The sequence below is a fragment of the Coregonus clupeaformis genome, chromosome 35, assembly GCF_020615455.1.
Source record: "Coregonus clupeaformis isolate EN_2021a chromosome 35, ASM2061545v1, whole genome shotgun sequence".
Classification (NCBI taxonomy): domain Eukaryota; kingdom Metazoa; phylum Chordata; class Actinopteri; order Salmoniformes; family Salmonidae; genus Coregonus; species Coregonus clupeaformis.
The window spans coordinates 23,902,582-23,919,986 of record NC_059226.1 but is presented as its reverse complement, the minus strand read 5'-3'; the positions used below and the strand labels follow the sequence as shown (position 1 = coordinate 23,919,986).

At 43.4% G+C, this 17,405-nt stretch overlaps 2 protein-coding genes across 4 annotated transcripts in view; both read right to left on the bottom strand.

Moving 5' to 3' along the window:
* Nucleotides 1–9,216, bottom strand: part of LOC121550892 (myocardin-related transcription factor A) — a 40,092-nt gene extending 30,876 nt beyond the window's left edge. For 2 of the 3 annotated variants that reach the window (XM_045210952.1, XM_041863304.2), the window contains exons 1-3: nt 9,024–9,216; nt 7,133–7,168; nt 1,470–1,666 (exon numbers count right to left, since the gene is read on the bottom strand). In XM_045210952.1, coding sequence (XP_045066887.1) covers nt 1,470–1,629 — 160 coding nt within the window. In that variant the 5' untranslated portion in view covers nt 1,630–1,666; nt 7,133–7,168; nt 9,024–9,216. The remainder of the gene's footprint in view (nt 1–1,469; nt 1,667–7,132; nt 7,169–9,023) is intronic. The other variant, XM_041863305.2, reaches the window with a different exon arrangement.
* A 1,603-nt stretch (nt 9,217–10,819) lies between these two features.
* On the bottom strand, nt 10,820–14,675 carry LOC121551552 (phospholipase A2 inhibitor beta-like). Its single transcript, XM_041864252.2, has 3 exons — nt 14,644–14,675; nt 13,831–14,198; nt 10,820–13,616 (listed from the first exon to the last, which is right to left on the bottom strand). The coding sequence occupies exons 2-3, from the start codon at nt 14,122–14,124 to the stop codon at nt 12,837–12,839; spliced, it is 1,074 nt and encodes a 357-aa protein (XP_041720186.1). The 5' UTR covers nt 14,125–14,198; nt 14,644–14,675; the 3' UTR covers nt 10,820–12,836.
* Between the last annotated feature and the right edge of the window lie 2,730 nt (nt 14,676–17,405).

Genomic DNA, 17,405 nt, shown 5'->3' with positions numbered 1-17,405 from the left:
CAGGTTCATGCTCTATAACATCCGTAGAGTAAGACCCTACCTCACACAGGAAGCGGCGCAGGTCCTAATCCAGGCACTTGTCATCTCCCGTCTGGATTACTGCAACTCGCTGTTGGCTGGGCTCCCCGCTTGTGCCATCAAACCCCTGCAACTTATCCAGAACGCAGCAGCCCGCCTGGTTTTCAACCTTCCCAAGTTCTCCCATGTCACCCCGCTCCTCCGCACACTCCACTGGCTTCCAGTTGAAGTTCGCATCCACTACAAGACCATGGTGCTTACCTACGGAACAGCAAGAGGAACTGCCCCTCCCTACCTTCAGGCTATGCTCAAACCCTACACCCTAACCCGAGCACTCCATTCTGCCACCTCAAGTCTCTTGGCCCTCCCTCCCCTACGGGAGGGCAGCTCCCGCTCAGCCCAGTGCAAGCTCTTCTCGGTCCTGGCACCCCAATGGTGGAACCAGCTTCCCCCTGAAGCTAGGACAGCAGAGTCCCTGCCCATCTTCCGAAAACATCTGAAACCCTACCTCTTCAAACAGTATCTTAAATAATCCTCCTCACCTCGACTTAAAAATAAATAAATAAACACTTAACCAGCACTTGCACTCCCCCACCCCCCCTTCTAGCTCTGACTCTACTGACAGCTACACTATTGAGGAAGAATGTACTTTCTAATATATGTGGTTGTCCCACCTAGCTATCTTAAGATGAATGCACTAACTGTAAGTCGCTCTGGATAAGAGCGTCTGCTAAATGCTAAAATGTAAATGTTCAGACTTTAAATGTTCAGACTATGGTCAGGTTACCCGAACATTGAAGGGGTAACAACATGTTGATCATAGTGTGAGATGATCTCACTCTCACACACCATTTTTCCTCTTTTCCTTTAGGTGCATGTCTGTAAAAGCAATTTCATACACAAGATATTCCTCCCTCATGACTTAATGAGAGAAGCTAAAGTTTAGCTGGGTTTTATTCCAGCACACCAGCTCCTACTCCTCTTCCTCAAGTGCACTTTCGCACTCTCTCAGAGTGTGGAGGAACGAGGGCAAACCGCATTCCAGGTCCCCTTTGACCCTGAGTGCACATGGGTAAGCTACTACTCTCCTCCCCCTCATTGAGCTCTTTCAGTTGGAATTCTAACAACTTTGCCATGCAACTCTCCCTCCTTGACCAGTGACCACTGTGGGTACTGTGCCAAGTGAAAGGAAGTATGAGAGCAAACTAACAGTTATACAGTTCTATAGTGCTACTGGCATTATAGAAGTGTTTACACAACACAGAGCCTCAGACTGAGTAACCTGTCGATGCTTCAGAGCTGTATTCTTTGTTTTCATTTTCTACAGTTCATTCCAGTAGCTTTCTGATGGGAAGTGTGTGGGCTTTTCACCATATAGCGTCAGTGCACCAGGGTTTTAATCTCATCAGTGGGCTTGATGGCAGTTGCCTGGAATCAGAACGGGCACTCACTGTTTTTCCTGTCTCTCAGGGGCAGCAGGTTGGGGGCGGGCTGCAGCGACAGCTCTTGCAGCTCATTGGTCACTGCCTCGCTCTGTGGGCTGGGGGCGGAGTCAGACGACGCAGGAGCCGAACCACTTGTGCTTGGCTCCTCCCCTGCCTGGGCCTCCATGATCGTAGCTGTGACGGAGGGAGGCTGACGGACAGACCTGTGAGATAAACAAAATAACATATTCATCAAAAATGCCTAGAACCATCTCACTAAACTGTCTAGAACATCCCACCTTTATTTGCATCCCCAACTGCTTCCTCCCGCCTTACATCACCTGCCTGACACATTCCCAGGGCTCCCCTCCAGTTCACTAACCTGAGAGAGTGTATGAGCCCTAATCCAATAGGTTAATGGGTCCTGCTGCAGAAGGACCAGCCCATCCCCATGGCAACCCACCATAACAGGCAGGACCGCATATTAAACTGTGCCCAGCCAATACTGCGGCGGACCAGCTCCTTGCCATGGCAACGCCTTACATAAAATCCGCCCAGTGCAGATAAATGTACAAAATCACATGCTAACGGATTCAGAGAAGCAGCCTAAAACAGACAGTCTTAGACAGTGCTTTACATAGTGTTACACTGCCATCCATTGCCCTCTTGTTTCGTGCCTCGCCCCATTGTTAAAGGCCCAGTGCAGTCAAAATGGTGATTTTCCTGGTGTCAACTGACTTTCAGCTAGCTACTAACTACTTACCAACATGCTGGAAAAAGCACACTGTGTTGTGACTGGATGCCAGTGTTAATTTAACACTATTTTCCAGCAAGAATGAAGACATCCGACAGCAGTGGCTGCTTTTCATTTCAGGGGCACAGGCTGCACCGAAAATTACGATCATGTCACGCATGTGCAGTGTACATTTGGAGCGAAGTTGCTTTATCAATTGGGGGGGAACATTCGATGGGTCTTGCCAGGAAGCTAATCCTGAAGACAGATGCTGTACCATCATTGACAGTGGATCAGTGGATCTTGCAAGCGCTGACCATAATGTAAGTAACAGAGTTTGAGGAGTCTGACACGGGGGCTGTAACTGTGGCTGTTTTGACAGTATATTTTCCGTAACACACCTAATAGTCATTATATGTTTTATGTTCTTCCATCCCTAACCCATTGTGTGGGTTGTTGGTGTCATTGGGGCTAATCATGATGATTAACGGGGGGTATTATTATTTACATGTCCATCTCCTTTTGTCTTCCCACTATCATCAAGCTCTACTCTGTCTGCACTGCTTCCCAGGCAACCACCGCAGCAGGAATACTGTGATACAAAATCAGCTTTCCCAAGATAAAGAAGGAGGATATGCTGTGAAGCTAAACCCAACATACTGTAAGTCATAGTTATTCCTTTCAAATATAGAGCATTTCAGGCACACAAAAATTCCAAATACAAATTGAGTACTTCAAAAACACATTGCAGAATGAGTAGATCACTGCATCAACGAATTGATAGCATCATAACTCAGAACAATAAATACAAGGAAATAAAATTCACTACCCATTTAACAAACATTTCCCCTTTCAAAAACATTACAGGCTATGTAGACAGGCTCCTGGATCTCCTCTTCAACGAGGTCACCCTTGATCCAGCACAGTGTGTGGGGAAGCTGTTCGAGTTGTCCATCCCAGGACCCCTGTCTGCCCGGTGTGAGAGGCCTGACAAGGAGGAGGCCATTGTTGGAGTTGTATCCCGCTTCAATCTTGGGGGTGACTGGAGCCAAGTGGGTGACTGAAGCCTACTTGATTGAAGCGGGGCACATGAGCCCCCTCCTCTCCCGCTCCCCTCCACATCAATCTCTGTAGTTGGTTGCATTTCCTAAAGCCTAAGTAATTCACTTTTAAGTGATATGATATCACATTTTGTTACTTTGTATTGTTTTTTTAAAGCATTCGGACGGGAGATGAGTGTAAGAAATTGTACGAATCAGTGGGTCCTGCACACTGTAGGGCGGCTGGGTGCCTATATTAGGCTTATGGCTCTAATTACTACTTTTTATGTCAAATGATGTCTAACCATTATTTCTCATGAGTGTTCATGTTGATCAATATTTCAGCTATGCTGGCCTATTGTAAATAATCAAATAAATGTCTGATCAATACATAACGCTAATGCAAAGGCACCAATAAATTGTACAGTACACTTATTGTATGCTGTTTTCATGTACATTCCCTTATGTCTAAGGTGACTCAGGCTTTACTAATTCTTGTGAAAAAGTATCAGTGAACTGTATTCTGTAATTAGTTACAAAACAATAGAAATGCAATTGTGTATTGCTGCTGTTTGTCTGATATCCAACAGTCCATGATCAACTCTTGACCATGAAAGCATTTTGCTGCGAAAATGGGTTGAGGCATACTATTTAGGCTCAGAATGACGTGGCCCATTGTTTACCTGGTCATCAATAACATGTGGCCGATTGTTTACCTTGTTACCTGGAAACGTACACAAGGATGTTTGAAAGAGCTGTCAGTCAAGGCGAGCTCATGAACAAAAGCTCCCCGCCCACTCGGCCAGTTCATTCCGGCTTACTGATCGTTAGAGATGAGAGTAGGTAAAATTTATTAAATTCTGAGCATTTTAAAAGCGTAAATATATTATGGGAGATGTTTTGGTCATTCAAAGGCTATTTTTACTTGGGAAATAGGATGACTGTGCAGGACCTTTAAGTCAACATGGCAGTAACCAGAGCCCGATGGGTGGATTAACACAGCTGCCCTCTGTGAACCAAAATCACAACAATAGCCTCCTGCCACTCCAGCCATGTTCCAGAGGCTTCCACCCTGACACATTCTAGATACAACTGTCGGGGCACATACAAAATCATATTATGGCGTCAGGACAAGGGAGCGCCATCACTCCACTGCTCTCGGGGCCAAGGTGTCAGACGGCTGGGTTGTTGCTGCTACTGCTGCTGCCCATCACTTGGCGAAATAGACTAAGCCAAGAAAGCCTGACCGAAATGGACTGTGGATCTTAAAACACAGGCTTTAAATTGAACAACGACAGTTGCAACGATATCCAGTAACAAACCATGTGGTCCTGCAGTTATTGATTGCTATGGGAAGGCTTGCAAACTGAACCAGCCAGAAGGACCAATGTTCCTCCTGCCATGCTCAGTTAAAGGGGGGTGGTGGAATCTTTTCAAGCTGAAGGAGAGGTCACCAGAGAAGCATCGCATAGGAAGCCTAAGTTCACACAACCTTTGAACTCCACTGGTCCTGACTTGTGACCTTCCGAGGCTTTTCAATCTTTAAAGCGTTTCAAAATCCTATTTTTAAAACAAGTTCATAATATACCATGTCAGTTTCCATGGCAACCCAACCCCTTTCGTCAAACCTGCTCCGCTGCCCTCGTCCACCTCTAGCCGTAGATAGATATAGGCCTAGGCTATATGCTGAAAGGCTGCTGCTTATTAGTAGCGAGGAGAAAACAAGTTATCCATCTTCTACATACTATTTTTGCTTCAAATGAAACGAGTCAAGTCAGCTGCTGATGAGTGTTATAAGAGTGACTCACTTGTAATTTCCCAGAAAGCTATTAGAGTGCTTTAAATCAAATACACTTATGATAATTCAGTTCTACCGAAACCATCAACACTGTCCATAATTACATGGAAATCGTTTTGCTAATATTTAACTAAGCCAAAAGATGCAGCAGGGACTGTCCAGGAAGCTCTAGTGAAAGTGACATGGTAACCTGAAGGGTTGTTGTGAACTTGTGATAGATACAACTATACACGATAACAAAAGACAACAGATAATAGAACAATAGCTAGAAAAGCCATAAGAATGATAAGACACTGGACTGTTGTCCAGGTAAGCCATGTTGACTTGACAACCAGTTGGGAAACAGTCCGTCACCCAGAGTATAAGCCCTACTGAGACAAAACAGCAGACAGAAATGTTAAACAAACCCAGAATTATTCAAACAACAACATACCCAGAGATCCTCTAAACACACTTTAATCCTTTACTTTCAGAGACCAGTTTTGCTTATTATAAATTATCTTGGTTATGTGCTGTTGGAGAGGCATTTTTACTTTCCCTTAAAATGACAGCATGCCACGCCTGTAGCATGCACTAACAGAATGTATCACCATGTGGCAAAATGAGTTACAGCATCCCTCGACAGGACCACATGTGACTGACCTAATCGTTTCTGCATGGATATTAGGCTAGCTATGTGTTAGTTTGCTACTATATCTTGTCCATATCATTTCTCCCGATATTTGCCCAACTTTGGAGTCTTTCTTCCACCTGGAACCCAGATAAATCCCATAATTTGATAGACACTGATCTCAAGACCCAGAGCTTTGAGCGTACACTGCAATGCTCTCCTGTTATCAGAACTCTCGCTATCTGAGCACTTTTTAATACCTGGGATTCTGGCTTTGGTCTTAGTGGTATAGACCTACAGTAATGTATCCCCTGTCAGGTTAATACTCAGTAGCATAATGTTCATTCTAGCATTAAAACTAAAAAAGGATCATCATAGCTCTTTAGATTCTTTCTTGATTTGCAAAGCAACTGCAACAGATAGAGGTCATCTTTCAATACCTTTTATTACGATACAACTTTTGGAGATAAGGGCTATCATGTCAGGAGACCGAAACCAACTCCACACAGGCATCTGCATACCTACCTATGCAATACAAATAAACACCCAGGCTCTCACTTTTTATTTCAAACAAGCTTCACATTCTGTGAGGAAGTGTAGGGTCAGGTTTTTGGGGTGAGACAAAAAAACAGGTGTTCAAAGCAGTGTGGTTCTGACTGGCCATCCCTCATGTTTAACAGAAAAAGGACCTGAAGTCCTGCGCCAACACCACGTGATCAGCTCTTCTTTTCTTTCACAGTAGAGAAATAATCAAAATCAGCTGAGAAGAAGGTTTTTGTGTTCACTATTTGTTGTGATGCATGGGGCAGCATGTAGACATCATGATAGTCTAAAGTCCTCCTGGGCCCCTGTTGGGCGTGGCCGGAGGACTTGCTGTCTCTGACCGTCACCCAAAAATGATGCCACTGAGGCTGCCCAATGTCTTAATTGCACGTGCGTAATCCCTGCCAGCTGGTCCAGTTCCACTACTGACAGAACTGTCAATCATATCTACAACCAACACACTGACCATTGACATGGCATTAGCAAACCAAAACTAGCACGTGTGTGGAACAGTTACTAATTCAGAAAGTGGGTTCTTATTCTTAGCATTAATGTTATCATGATGCAAAAACAGTACAAGGTGTACAGTGAAATATTTCAATCAAACTGTTACAAGTTTCAGCCCCAGTAATGAAACATTAGGACTCAAAGAGATTGACACGTCTATGCCAAGATTCAGATTGTATTTCAACTACCTAGAATCTTGTCCACTTTGAAGTGAGATATGAACAGAACATGGATGAGCTAAATGAACTCAAGCCATGATTCAAAGAAAGTGGAGGAGATGAAAGAAGATGAAAAACTAGCGGAAAACAAACTAACAAGACCTTCACGGTTTAAGAAAAGGGATTCACAGCAAGGGCACAACAACATGATGATGACAACATAGATCATAAGAACAGTACGACTTCAACCAAAAGGAGTGTGTAATTGTGAGATTACGAGAGAGATGTGTGCATAGCATACCTGGTCTATTTCCTGTTTATTTCCATTTCAGTGGGGCTGCTCTCATTGTGAAAAAGTTCAAGGAGATGGTAGTGAGGATAAAAGATAGATAAAGAGATACATTTGTTACAACATGTAAACAGATTACATAAATATCTTAATCTCTAAACCTTAGATAAGATTTATTTTAGATCCTAATTCCTGTCCTATAAGCAGGCCAACTGTTTAAATCTCCTATTTACTCAAAGCTCAAGCTTGACAGAGATCAGATGCTAAGTAAATATGATACAGCATTTAAATAATCCACCTGTTCATAGGCACTGACAATAGAAAAAGTAGGCCAAACGCAGAGGATCAGCATGAATAGGGTTAACTGTGAGCCAAATAAATATGAAGCACTTATGTCATGACAGACTAATTCAATCTAGCGATATGACGCAAGGACAGGTTTATATTTTTAGCCAGCTAGTCCGGTACACAGCAGGCAGCGACACCGTGGAGGGTGGGGGGAGAGATACATACTTTGTTTAGGCAAGGCAGAGTGTGTGGGTTGTTACGTTCATAATCCTAACATCAATGAGCCTCTCACATTAAAACGTATTTCCTGTCGTTTTGTCTTGACAACGTAGTGGTGCGCACTAAACGAAGTGGCACAGACGGGGTCACACACTACAGGATTGTCGATACGATACTAGTGATGATGGGTCGTTTGCAACGAACGGCTCTTTTTCAACGTATCTTTTTGGTGAACGTCGGTGAAAGATAAGTTCATTTGGCGCCTTGATTTGCATACTGCTACTAGCTGCTGCTTTTAAAACTCGAAACAACGTTTTTGTGCAGATAAATTACAAAATAATGATCTAAAGAGGCTTAATCCTCACTGCAGAAATAGTTGGGAGAGCGCGTCAAACTGGTCCACGCTGATCTTCAGTGCATAAATAAAACTTTTTGCAGGCTATCTAATAATTTGGCCAGGTAAAAATGTATTTCAACGCGCATTTCACGATCTGACATAATGGTAGCCTACCTTTTGGGCTTTACAATGGATATGTGCACTTTATTTCATGGTTCTAGGTCGATTTAAGCATTTTGAACGAAGAGCCAACTGAATCGGCTCTTTTACATGAACGGAGCCAAATGAGCCGGCATGGGCATTGAGCCCATCACTACTCGATACCACGCAGATTATGTGATTAGCTCAAACGAGCTGTGCGGCCACATAAAAGTTCAGTTAGACATTCACGCTTGCCCTAGTTTAAATATTTATACTAAGCTAGCTACACATGGAATACATTTGAATGTATCTACTGGCACTGCACCTGTTGTCTCGACCTCTGTACTCGACTATGAAAAGCCAACTCACTTTTACTTCTTGCTGACCTGTTGCACCCACTATAACCACTGTAATAATTTTTTGACCCTACTGGTCATATAGCTATGAACATTTCATTTACATTGTAGTCATTTAGCAGACGCTCTTATCCAGAGCGACTTACAGTTAGTGAGTGCATACATTTTCATACTGAACATCTTGAACGATAAAGCCAGATGTCAAAATGTCTTACCGAACAGTCACGTTAGCAGGCGTGAGTGTTTAGGCTACCATTGTGACTGACAACATAGATAGGTAGCTAGTTGTCAAACCACACACTCACGTTAGCTATCTAACCATTATGTTAATTGTGCTGTAGCTATTACGTAATATACGCTCGCTAGGTGCTAGCTACCTAGACTCATGGCCCGTGCTAGTGGAGCAGCCATTATAATCCAGATTTTAGCCCCTCGTAGCCAGATGCGGTAGCACTGTTGATAAACTACCTAATTTAGCAAGCTAAATCAATAGCCAGCTCCCTAGTCTGTTTGCTATTATTTGATAGCTAGCCTAGTTGCTAACGTTAGCGGTTCAACTCACCTCGCAATAGAAACACACTGCTGCAGTGCTGGTGGTATGGAACCGGGACCGCAAGCATTCAAGTGGTGACAGCAGAAAAGTTATGGTCGACATGTTAGTTGCATTTCCATTGGTCTTCAATCAAATCGATACTTTATTGACCGTTGTTAAAGTTAGCCAGCTAGGTAATGACATTCCCTCACACACTGCTCACTCAAACGAATATCAAGCTAGGAAGAATAACAATCCTTCAGAATAAGAGTTCTGACCTGTAGTCTTTAAGTGTAAATTAATAAATAAGGCAAACAATTATGGACAATATCACAATAATCGATATATCTTATACCAGTTATCAAAAGTAATTGTTATATATTTGTTTGCATTTATATTTTTAGGCTAAATGATAAAACAAAATTGTGTGTGTACTTCTATCATCTATTTCGAATGCGTGTCAAAATAAAAGTCCTATAGATATCACACATCCCATTCCAGGCCCACGATATCAATAGTCTCTACACCAGGGTTCTTCAATTCCGGTCCTGGAGGGCCGAAACACTTCTGTTTTTTATTTCTACCCGGTAGTTAATTGCACTCACCTGGTGTCCCAGGTCTGAATTAGCCCCTGATTAGAAAGAGAGGATGAAAAACAGAGGTGTTTCGGCCCTCCAGGACCGGAATTGAAGAACCCTACACCAACATCAGTACATAATTAGGGTTGAAAGCAGTAAAAAACCTCTTTAATCCAATACCTTCCGCTCAAACAAAGGTCCTGCAGCTCTAACCAATGATTTACATTTACATTTTAGTCATTTAACAGATGCTCTTATCCAGAGCGATTTCCAGTTAGTGAGTGCATACATTTTCAAACTGACAGATTTTGATGGGGATGTTTTTATTCTGTTACTTAGATTGACGCCAGTTGTGCCTGACACCAAAGATCTCATCCCCCTGATTACTACCCTTTCCAGTAAAATCATTATTTTAATTCCTTGATTAACTGATTCCAACAGGGCACAAAATATTTTTGCCCCTCTCCAGGATTTTAAGATAATTTCATTTTATCTGGTGGAGAAATTATAATCTGAATAATCTCCCGGCTAGAACCATAGATAGGTTTATCATTGGTTAGACTTCAGTCTGGTCCACTTGCAGTTCCTCCTCTGACAGATTAATATTTCTCTAAGACAAAATGGTCCCACTTTAAACAAAATACAACTTATAAAGGTTTTATATAGCATACATAAAGGCTTCATAAGCACTACATAAAGGCTTAACAAATAATGTATAAGCATATGTCATACTCTATAAATGGTGTATAAACATACATAGTGCATTATGTCACAATTGGCAAATAACCCTACAGTAGGAATGGCTTTGTCACCCTTAATACACAATCAATAGAGTATGACATACAGTTATAGATTATTTGTGAAGCATTTATGTAGTGTTTATGAAGCTTTATGTATGCTGTACTATGTATTTTGAGACTGACAAAATTATCTCAAATGGTGGATTTGGCGCCCCCATCTGTCAAAAATAACAGTTACCACAAAATGTCATTTCAATAGTTTTATGCAAAGTGTTCCAGAAGTAGTACATTGGGGAAACCAGAAATGCCCTCCAGGCTCATCTTCAACAGCACATTAGATCCATTACCAAGAATGACAAAGGCACATTACTAATTCAACATTTTCAAGAACACGCATTAGAAAACATAAAGGGATAGTTCACCAAAGGGATAGGGTTGTGGTTAAAGGGATAGGGTTGTGGTTGAGGCTAGGGTTAGGGTTGAACTGGGATGTGGACACAAAGCTAGGGTTAGGGTTGAACTGGGATGTGTATATGAATCTAGGGTTAGGGTTGTGGTTGAGGCTAGGTTTGGTTTGAACTGGGATGTTGCCATGAAGGTAGGAAGCTAAGGAAAACCTCTGGGTTGATTATGAAGACTTTAATGTCATAAAATCCCATACTATCATCTCTTGGCTAAATTAGAGAGGTTTCTTCGGAGACAATGGCATCTGGTTTCTGTTGTGCAATAGGAGCTAATGGAACTTAATTATGTAACGTATAATACCTTCGTCTGTCCTGTCTTATGTTCTTAAGTAAAGGATGTGAGCTAGTTTGTATTAAAGCGCCCTACGTCAATCTCATAGATCTGTCTGCACTGGGTTCTGACAACTAAAACATTGTAATACACATACCTGCTGGTAGTAGACGGTTATTATGTCACTGTTATGTCATATCATTGTTATCTGGTTCATCTGATAATAGCTTTGGTCACATGGGTGGCTGGCCCTTATCTCCAGTGCTGAATCGCCACTCCTTATCCAGATCCATTTATAGGGCTTCTGAGCAGAAACAGCATCAGTACTGATACAGGTTCAGTTTCTGGACATTATCCTCCTCTTAGATAAGCTCTGCCCAGGGGATTTGAGCTGGGTGGCTGGCGTTTTTTTTACCCCTGTGGCAGTCCGTTTCCTCCTCTGGTTTTTAATCAGAGCCGTAATCTGCTGATGTTTTTCTGGAGGCCAGGCCTGTATGCCACATCATTCTCCTTGTGACCTGGATCCAAGCCTTTTAAACCCCACAGCAATTTGTCTCTGGCCAAAGACCGGTGTCAGAATATGAAATCCTCCTTGTCCTTTATCGGAGTCTAATGCAAAACCGCGCACTTGCTAAAATTCAGTACTTCAAAGTTTTTCATCTGTGCTCTCTATTTCAATATTATTTCAATATCACCAAACCCACAGGAAGGTGATGTGTTTGTGGCCGAGGTCCGGCTTCTCCAGGCTGGAGGCCAAACCCACAAGCAAAACGTATGATACCAAACGCAAGTTTTCATCTAAAAGGGGAGAACAGCGACTCAATTCTGTGCATTTTCATTTTGACACATCATGGCAGCCCTAGATAGATTGAAACCAGCTTTAATCTGTGTGTGAGCTGTGTGAGAGCTGGAATAGTGGTGATTAATTGGTGAATAATCTGATGTTGACTAAAGCAGATGTTGATCATCGAAGGGAGATTTTAGCTCTAGTGCAGTGCATGGAATAGGGCAAGTGGAGACCCCTATACTCAAATCTGGCAAATATTTAAGCCAGGTACTGTACATCACAAGGCAGAGTCCCCCCCAAAATAATACTTTATTACCATCTATATACAATAAATTCCCTATCAAACATATCCATGTGTTAGAGTATAATCATCATCATTCATGAGACAAAAATAACTGCTGTACTTGGAGGATAGGCCTACATTTGAAACATGACACCTATGTTTTCTACACAGTGTGCAGAAATGGAATAGACATTGAAGAGAAAATGTTGAACAGAAAAAGACAAACACTGTACTGGAGTTAATAAATAAATTAACAGGACAAATTGTAAGCAGTCAAATACTTCAGGTAGGTCTTAAATGATACACCGAAACATAATGATGACAAAGTTGCATGCTGCACAGAAAACAAATGATGCCCATTCCTCCAGTTCCACAAGTCACAGACTTCTAGATACATCATACAAAACTGCTCATACTCTAAAATATTGTTTCTTAGACACTTGGAACCAGATTGGGCCATGCATTATGACCATGATGAAGTAACAGAGCGAATGAGTGCCTCCAACAAGTTCAACTGAATGTTAAGGAGTGTCTGAGCCTGAGGTGTGTTATGAAACCTCACAGTCAGTTTGCTGCAGAAGGGAAATGGCCCCATTCTTTTTTTTCTTCAAACATAAAATGACCAGGGAGCATGGTGTGAAATATGATCCTAGATCAGTGAGGGAAAATGCATCTATCGAACTGATTATACGCTCACTCAGTGTCCCTCCCTCATGACAGTCACCTTTCCTGGGTCTGCGACTCATCATCCCAGCTCTTGCCGCCATGTTGGTTCTTCTTGCGGGTGCGCTCGGCCATGACCACAGCTGCCAACACAGTCACCAGCACCGTCACAGTGATAACCAGCACGGTGGCCGTCTCTGCCATGCACAACTGGCTGTCCACCCACGCCAGCGAGGCGCCCGCCAGCTGCAGAGGCTCACGGCACGTCACGTTGTGGTAGTCGTCAACGTGCAGGTGGCGCACACTCAGCAGCTTGCTGAAGACCCGGTGCAGGTCGCAGTCGCAGTTCCACGGGTTGCCAGCCAGCTGCAGGTGGGTGCCGGCCGTGTGGAGGCTCAGGAAGGTCTTGAACTTAAGGTGCTGCAGCTGGTTTCCCTCCAGGCCCAGCAGAGTGAGGCTGTGCAGGGGAGCCAGAGCCTCTGTGTCGATGTGAGAGATGTTGTTCTGGCCCAGCTGCAGGGCCTCCAGGACCGGCAGCATGGACAGGGAGCCATGGCGCACAGCTCCCAGCTGGTTGGCATGGAGGTAGAGGTGGCGCAAGCGAGACAGGCCCCGGAAGACCCCTGGCTGCAGGAAGGTGATGTGGTTGTGGCTGAGGTCCAGCTTCTCTAGGCTCTCCAGGTGCTCCAGGCTGGAGACTTCCAGCCGCTCCAGGGTGTTGTGGTCTAGCCGGAGCTCCCGGACCGAGGACAGACTGTGGGAGAAGTCCGACGGCAGCCGGCGCAGCTCGTTACGGCTCATGTCCAGCTTCTCCAGAAAGGAGAGGGAGTAGAAGGCCTGGGCGAGGAGGAGGGTACAAAAAATTATGAATATGAAAAATATGACAATCGGCATCAAACCCTCATATCAACAATCAAATCCTTATGCTAAACTATGCCACTAATGTTAATTAATGCATAGGCTATTGAGTGTTTCTCAATCCATTACTAGTGCTGGGCTAGAACAAAAATGTACACAGTAGGCCACATTATATGGGTTTAGCAGGTGTTACCTCGGGCTGCAGCAGCTGGATTCCACTGTCAGAGAGCACCAGGACCCGCAGTGACCAAAGTCCGGCAAAGGCACGGCTTCGCACTTCCATCAGCAAGTTGCCACCCAGGTCCAGCAGCCAGGTGCCATGGGACAGGCCATCGGGCACGTGGAGGAACCCGCGCGCTCGGCAGTCCACCAGATCCGAGTGTTCGTAGCAGAGGCAGTGGTGAGGGCACTCTTTTGAACCTTCCACTGAAGACAGAGCCAGCAGCAGCAGAGCAGGAAAGAACATATTACTTGCAAAAATGTGCATCTAAAGTGCTTTATCACGACAAGGCTTGAGGACGTTTGGAGTGGAGTTTCAGCATCCGGATATCTGAGGAATATCTGCAAAATAATGCAAACAACCATTAGACTAGTGGTTTGGAGATACAGTATCAAAAGCTGTCGCTGAGTGGTGAGTATTAGGTAGGATAGAGGAAAATGTACATTTAATAGCTCTGTAAGCTGTAGGCTTTTAATAGCTTGAACTAGTCGACAGCTCTAAAAGACTGGATGGAAAACACTCCGAATCCGTTACTGTACATAATACAAGCAGCGAGTCGGTTGCGCGTAATGGGAATGTTTTACGCATAGCCTACTTTGGCGGTTTTAAGTTATACGACACACAGTGTCGTTGGTAATTGCAGACACACAAAATTACGTTTTTTAATAAATTATAATGTAAATATAAAGGTTACGTTTTTAAACCGACACAACAGCAAGCCTATTCAACGAACGGTAACAGAAACGGTAAATAACTCGTAAATAAGTAAATTAAACAATACTTTACCTACAATCTTTATATCCAATCTCCAATGAGAAATCATCCGCCCTACAGATGTTCCCATCTAATAAGAGTTTTTGTTTTAGTATTCCTACCTAGACCCCCTCCCTTTTATTTCACCTCAATTTATCCATCGCTGATCCCCCTATTATCCATAGTAGAATAAACATCCCAGTTACCCATTGAAGACCCCTCGTTTTTCTACTATGAAAAACTGACAATAGAACATCTGCCCTGCAATCCCCCATACTTAATAATCCCCCCTTTCCGCCGTTTTAATCACATTTACGCAGAGTTTACATGGTGCATCCATCACATTGTGTCCAATAGGCATATACAGTGCATTCGGAAAGTATTTAGACCCCTTGATTACAGCCTTATTCTAAAATGGATTCAATAAATAAAAATCCTCATCAATCTACACACAATACCCCATAATGACAAAGCAAAAACAGGTTTTTAGACATTCTTGCAAATGTATTAAAAATAAAAACAGAAATATCTTATTTACATAAGTATTGATATATGTATTGAGGGGAGGATGGATGGGGCCATGTATCGCGAGATCTTGGCCAACAACCTCCTTCCCTCAGTAAGAGCATTGAAGATGGGTCGTGGCTGGGTCTTCCAGCATGACAACGACCCGAAACACACAGCCAGGGCAACTAAGGAGTGGCTCCGTAAGAAGCATCTCAAGGTCCTGGAGTGGCCTAGCCAGTCTCCAGACCTGAACCCAATAGAAAATCTTTGGACGGAGCTGAAAGTCCGTATTGCCCAGCGACAGCCCCGAAACCTGAAGGATCTGGAGAAGGTCTGTATGGAGGAATGGGCCAAAATCCCTGCTGCAGTGTGTGCACACCTGGTCAAGACCTACAGGAAACGTATGATCTCTGTAATTGCAAACAAAGGTTTCTGTACCAAATATTAAGTTCTGCTTTTCTGATGTATCAAATACTTATGTCATGCAAATTAATTACTTAAAAATCATACAATGTGATTTTCTGGATTTTTGTTTTAGATTCCATCTCTCACAGTTGAAGTTTACCTATGATAAAAATTACAGACCTCTGCATGCTTTGTAAGTAGGAAAACCTGCAAAATCGGCAGTGTATCAAATACTTGTTCTCCCCACTGTGTATATATATATATACAGTGAGGGAAAAAAGTATTTGATCTCCTGCTGATTTTGGACGTTTGCCCACTGACAAAGAAATGATCAGTCTATAATTTTAATGGTAGGTTTATTTGAACAGTGAGAGACAGAATAACAACAAAAAAATCCAGAAAAAAGCATGTCAAAAATGTTATAAATTGATTTGCATTTTAACGAGGGAAATAAGTATTTGACCCCTCTGCAAAACATGACTTAGTACTTGGTGGCAAAACCCTTGTTGGCAATCACAGAGGTCAGACGTTTCTTGTAGTTGGCCACCAGGTTTGCACACATCTCAGGAGAGATTTTGTCCCACTCCTCTTTTCAGATCTTCTCCAAGTCATTAAGGTTTCGAGGTTGACGTTTGGCAACTCGAACCTTCAGCTCCCTCCACAGATTTTCTATGGGATTAAGGTCTGGAGACTGGCTAGGCCACTCCAGGACCTTAATGTGCTTCTTCTTGAGCCACTCCTTTGTTGCCTTGGCCGTGTGTTTTGGGTCATTGTCATGCTGGAATACCCATCCACGACCCATTTTCAATGCCCTGGATGAGGGAAGGAGGTTCTCACCCAAGATTTGACGGTACATGGCCCCGTCCATCGTCCCTTTGATGCAGTGAAGTTGTCCTGTCCCCTTAGCAGAAAAACACCCCCAAAGCATAATGTTTCCACCTCCATGTTTGACGGTGGGGATGGTGTTCTTGGGGTCATAGGCAGCATTCTTCCTCCTCCAAACACGGCGAGTTGAGTTGATGCCAAAGAGCTCCATTTTGATCTCATCTGACCTCAACACTTTCACCCAGTTCTCCTCGGAATCATTCAGATGTTCATTGGCAAACTTCAGACGGGCATGTATATGTGCTTTCTTGAGCAGGGGGACCTTGCGGGCGCTGCAGGATTTCAGTCCTTCACGGCGTAGTGTGTTACCAATTGTTTTCTTGGTGACTATGGTCCCAGCTGCCTTGAGATCATTGACAAGATCCTCCTGTGTAGTTCTGGGCTGATTCCTCACCGTTCTCATGATCATTGCAACTCCACAAGGTGAGATCTTGCATGGAGCCCCAGGCCGAGGGAGATTGACAGGTCTTTTGTGTTTCTTCCATTTGCGAATAATCGAGCCAACTGTTGTCACCTTATCACCAAGCTGCTTGGCGATGGTCTTGTAGCCCATTCCAGCCTTGTGTAGGTCTAGAATCTTGTCCCTGACATCCTTGGAGAGCTCTTTGGTCTTGGCCATGGTGGAGAGTTTGGAATCTGATTGATTGATTGCTTTTGTGGACAGGTGTCTTTTATACAGGTAACAAGCTGAGATTAGGAGCACTCCCTTTAAGAGTGTGCTCCTAATCTCAGCTCGTTACCTGTATAAAAGACACCTGGGAGCCAGAAATCTTTCTGATTGAGAGGGGGTCAAATACTTATTTCCCTCATTAAAATGCAAATCAATTTATAAAAATGTTTACATGCGTTTTTCTGGATTTCTTTGTTGTTATTCTGTCTCTCACTGTTCAAATAAACCTACCATTAAAATTATAGACTGATCATTTCTTTGTCAGTGGGCAAACGTACAAAATCAGCAGGGGATCAAATACTTTTTTCCCTCACTGTGTATATATATA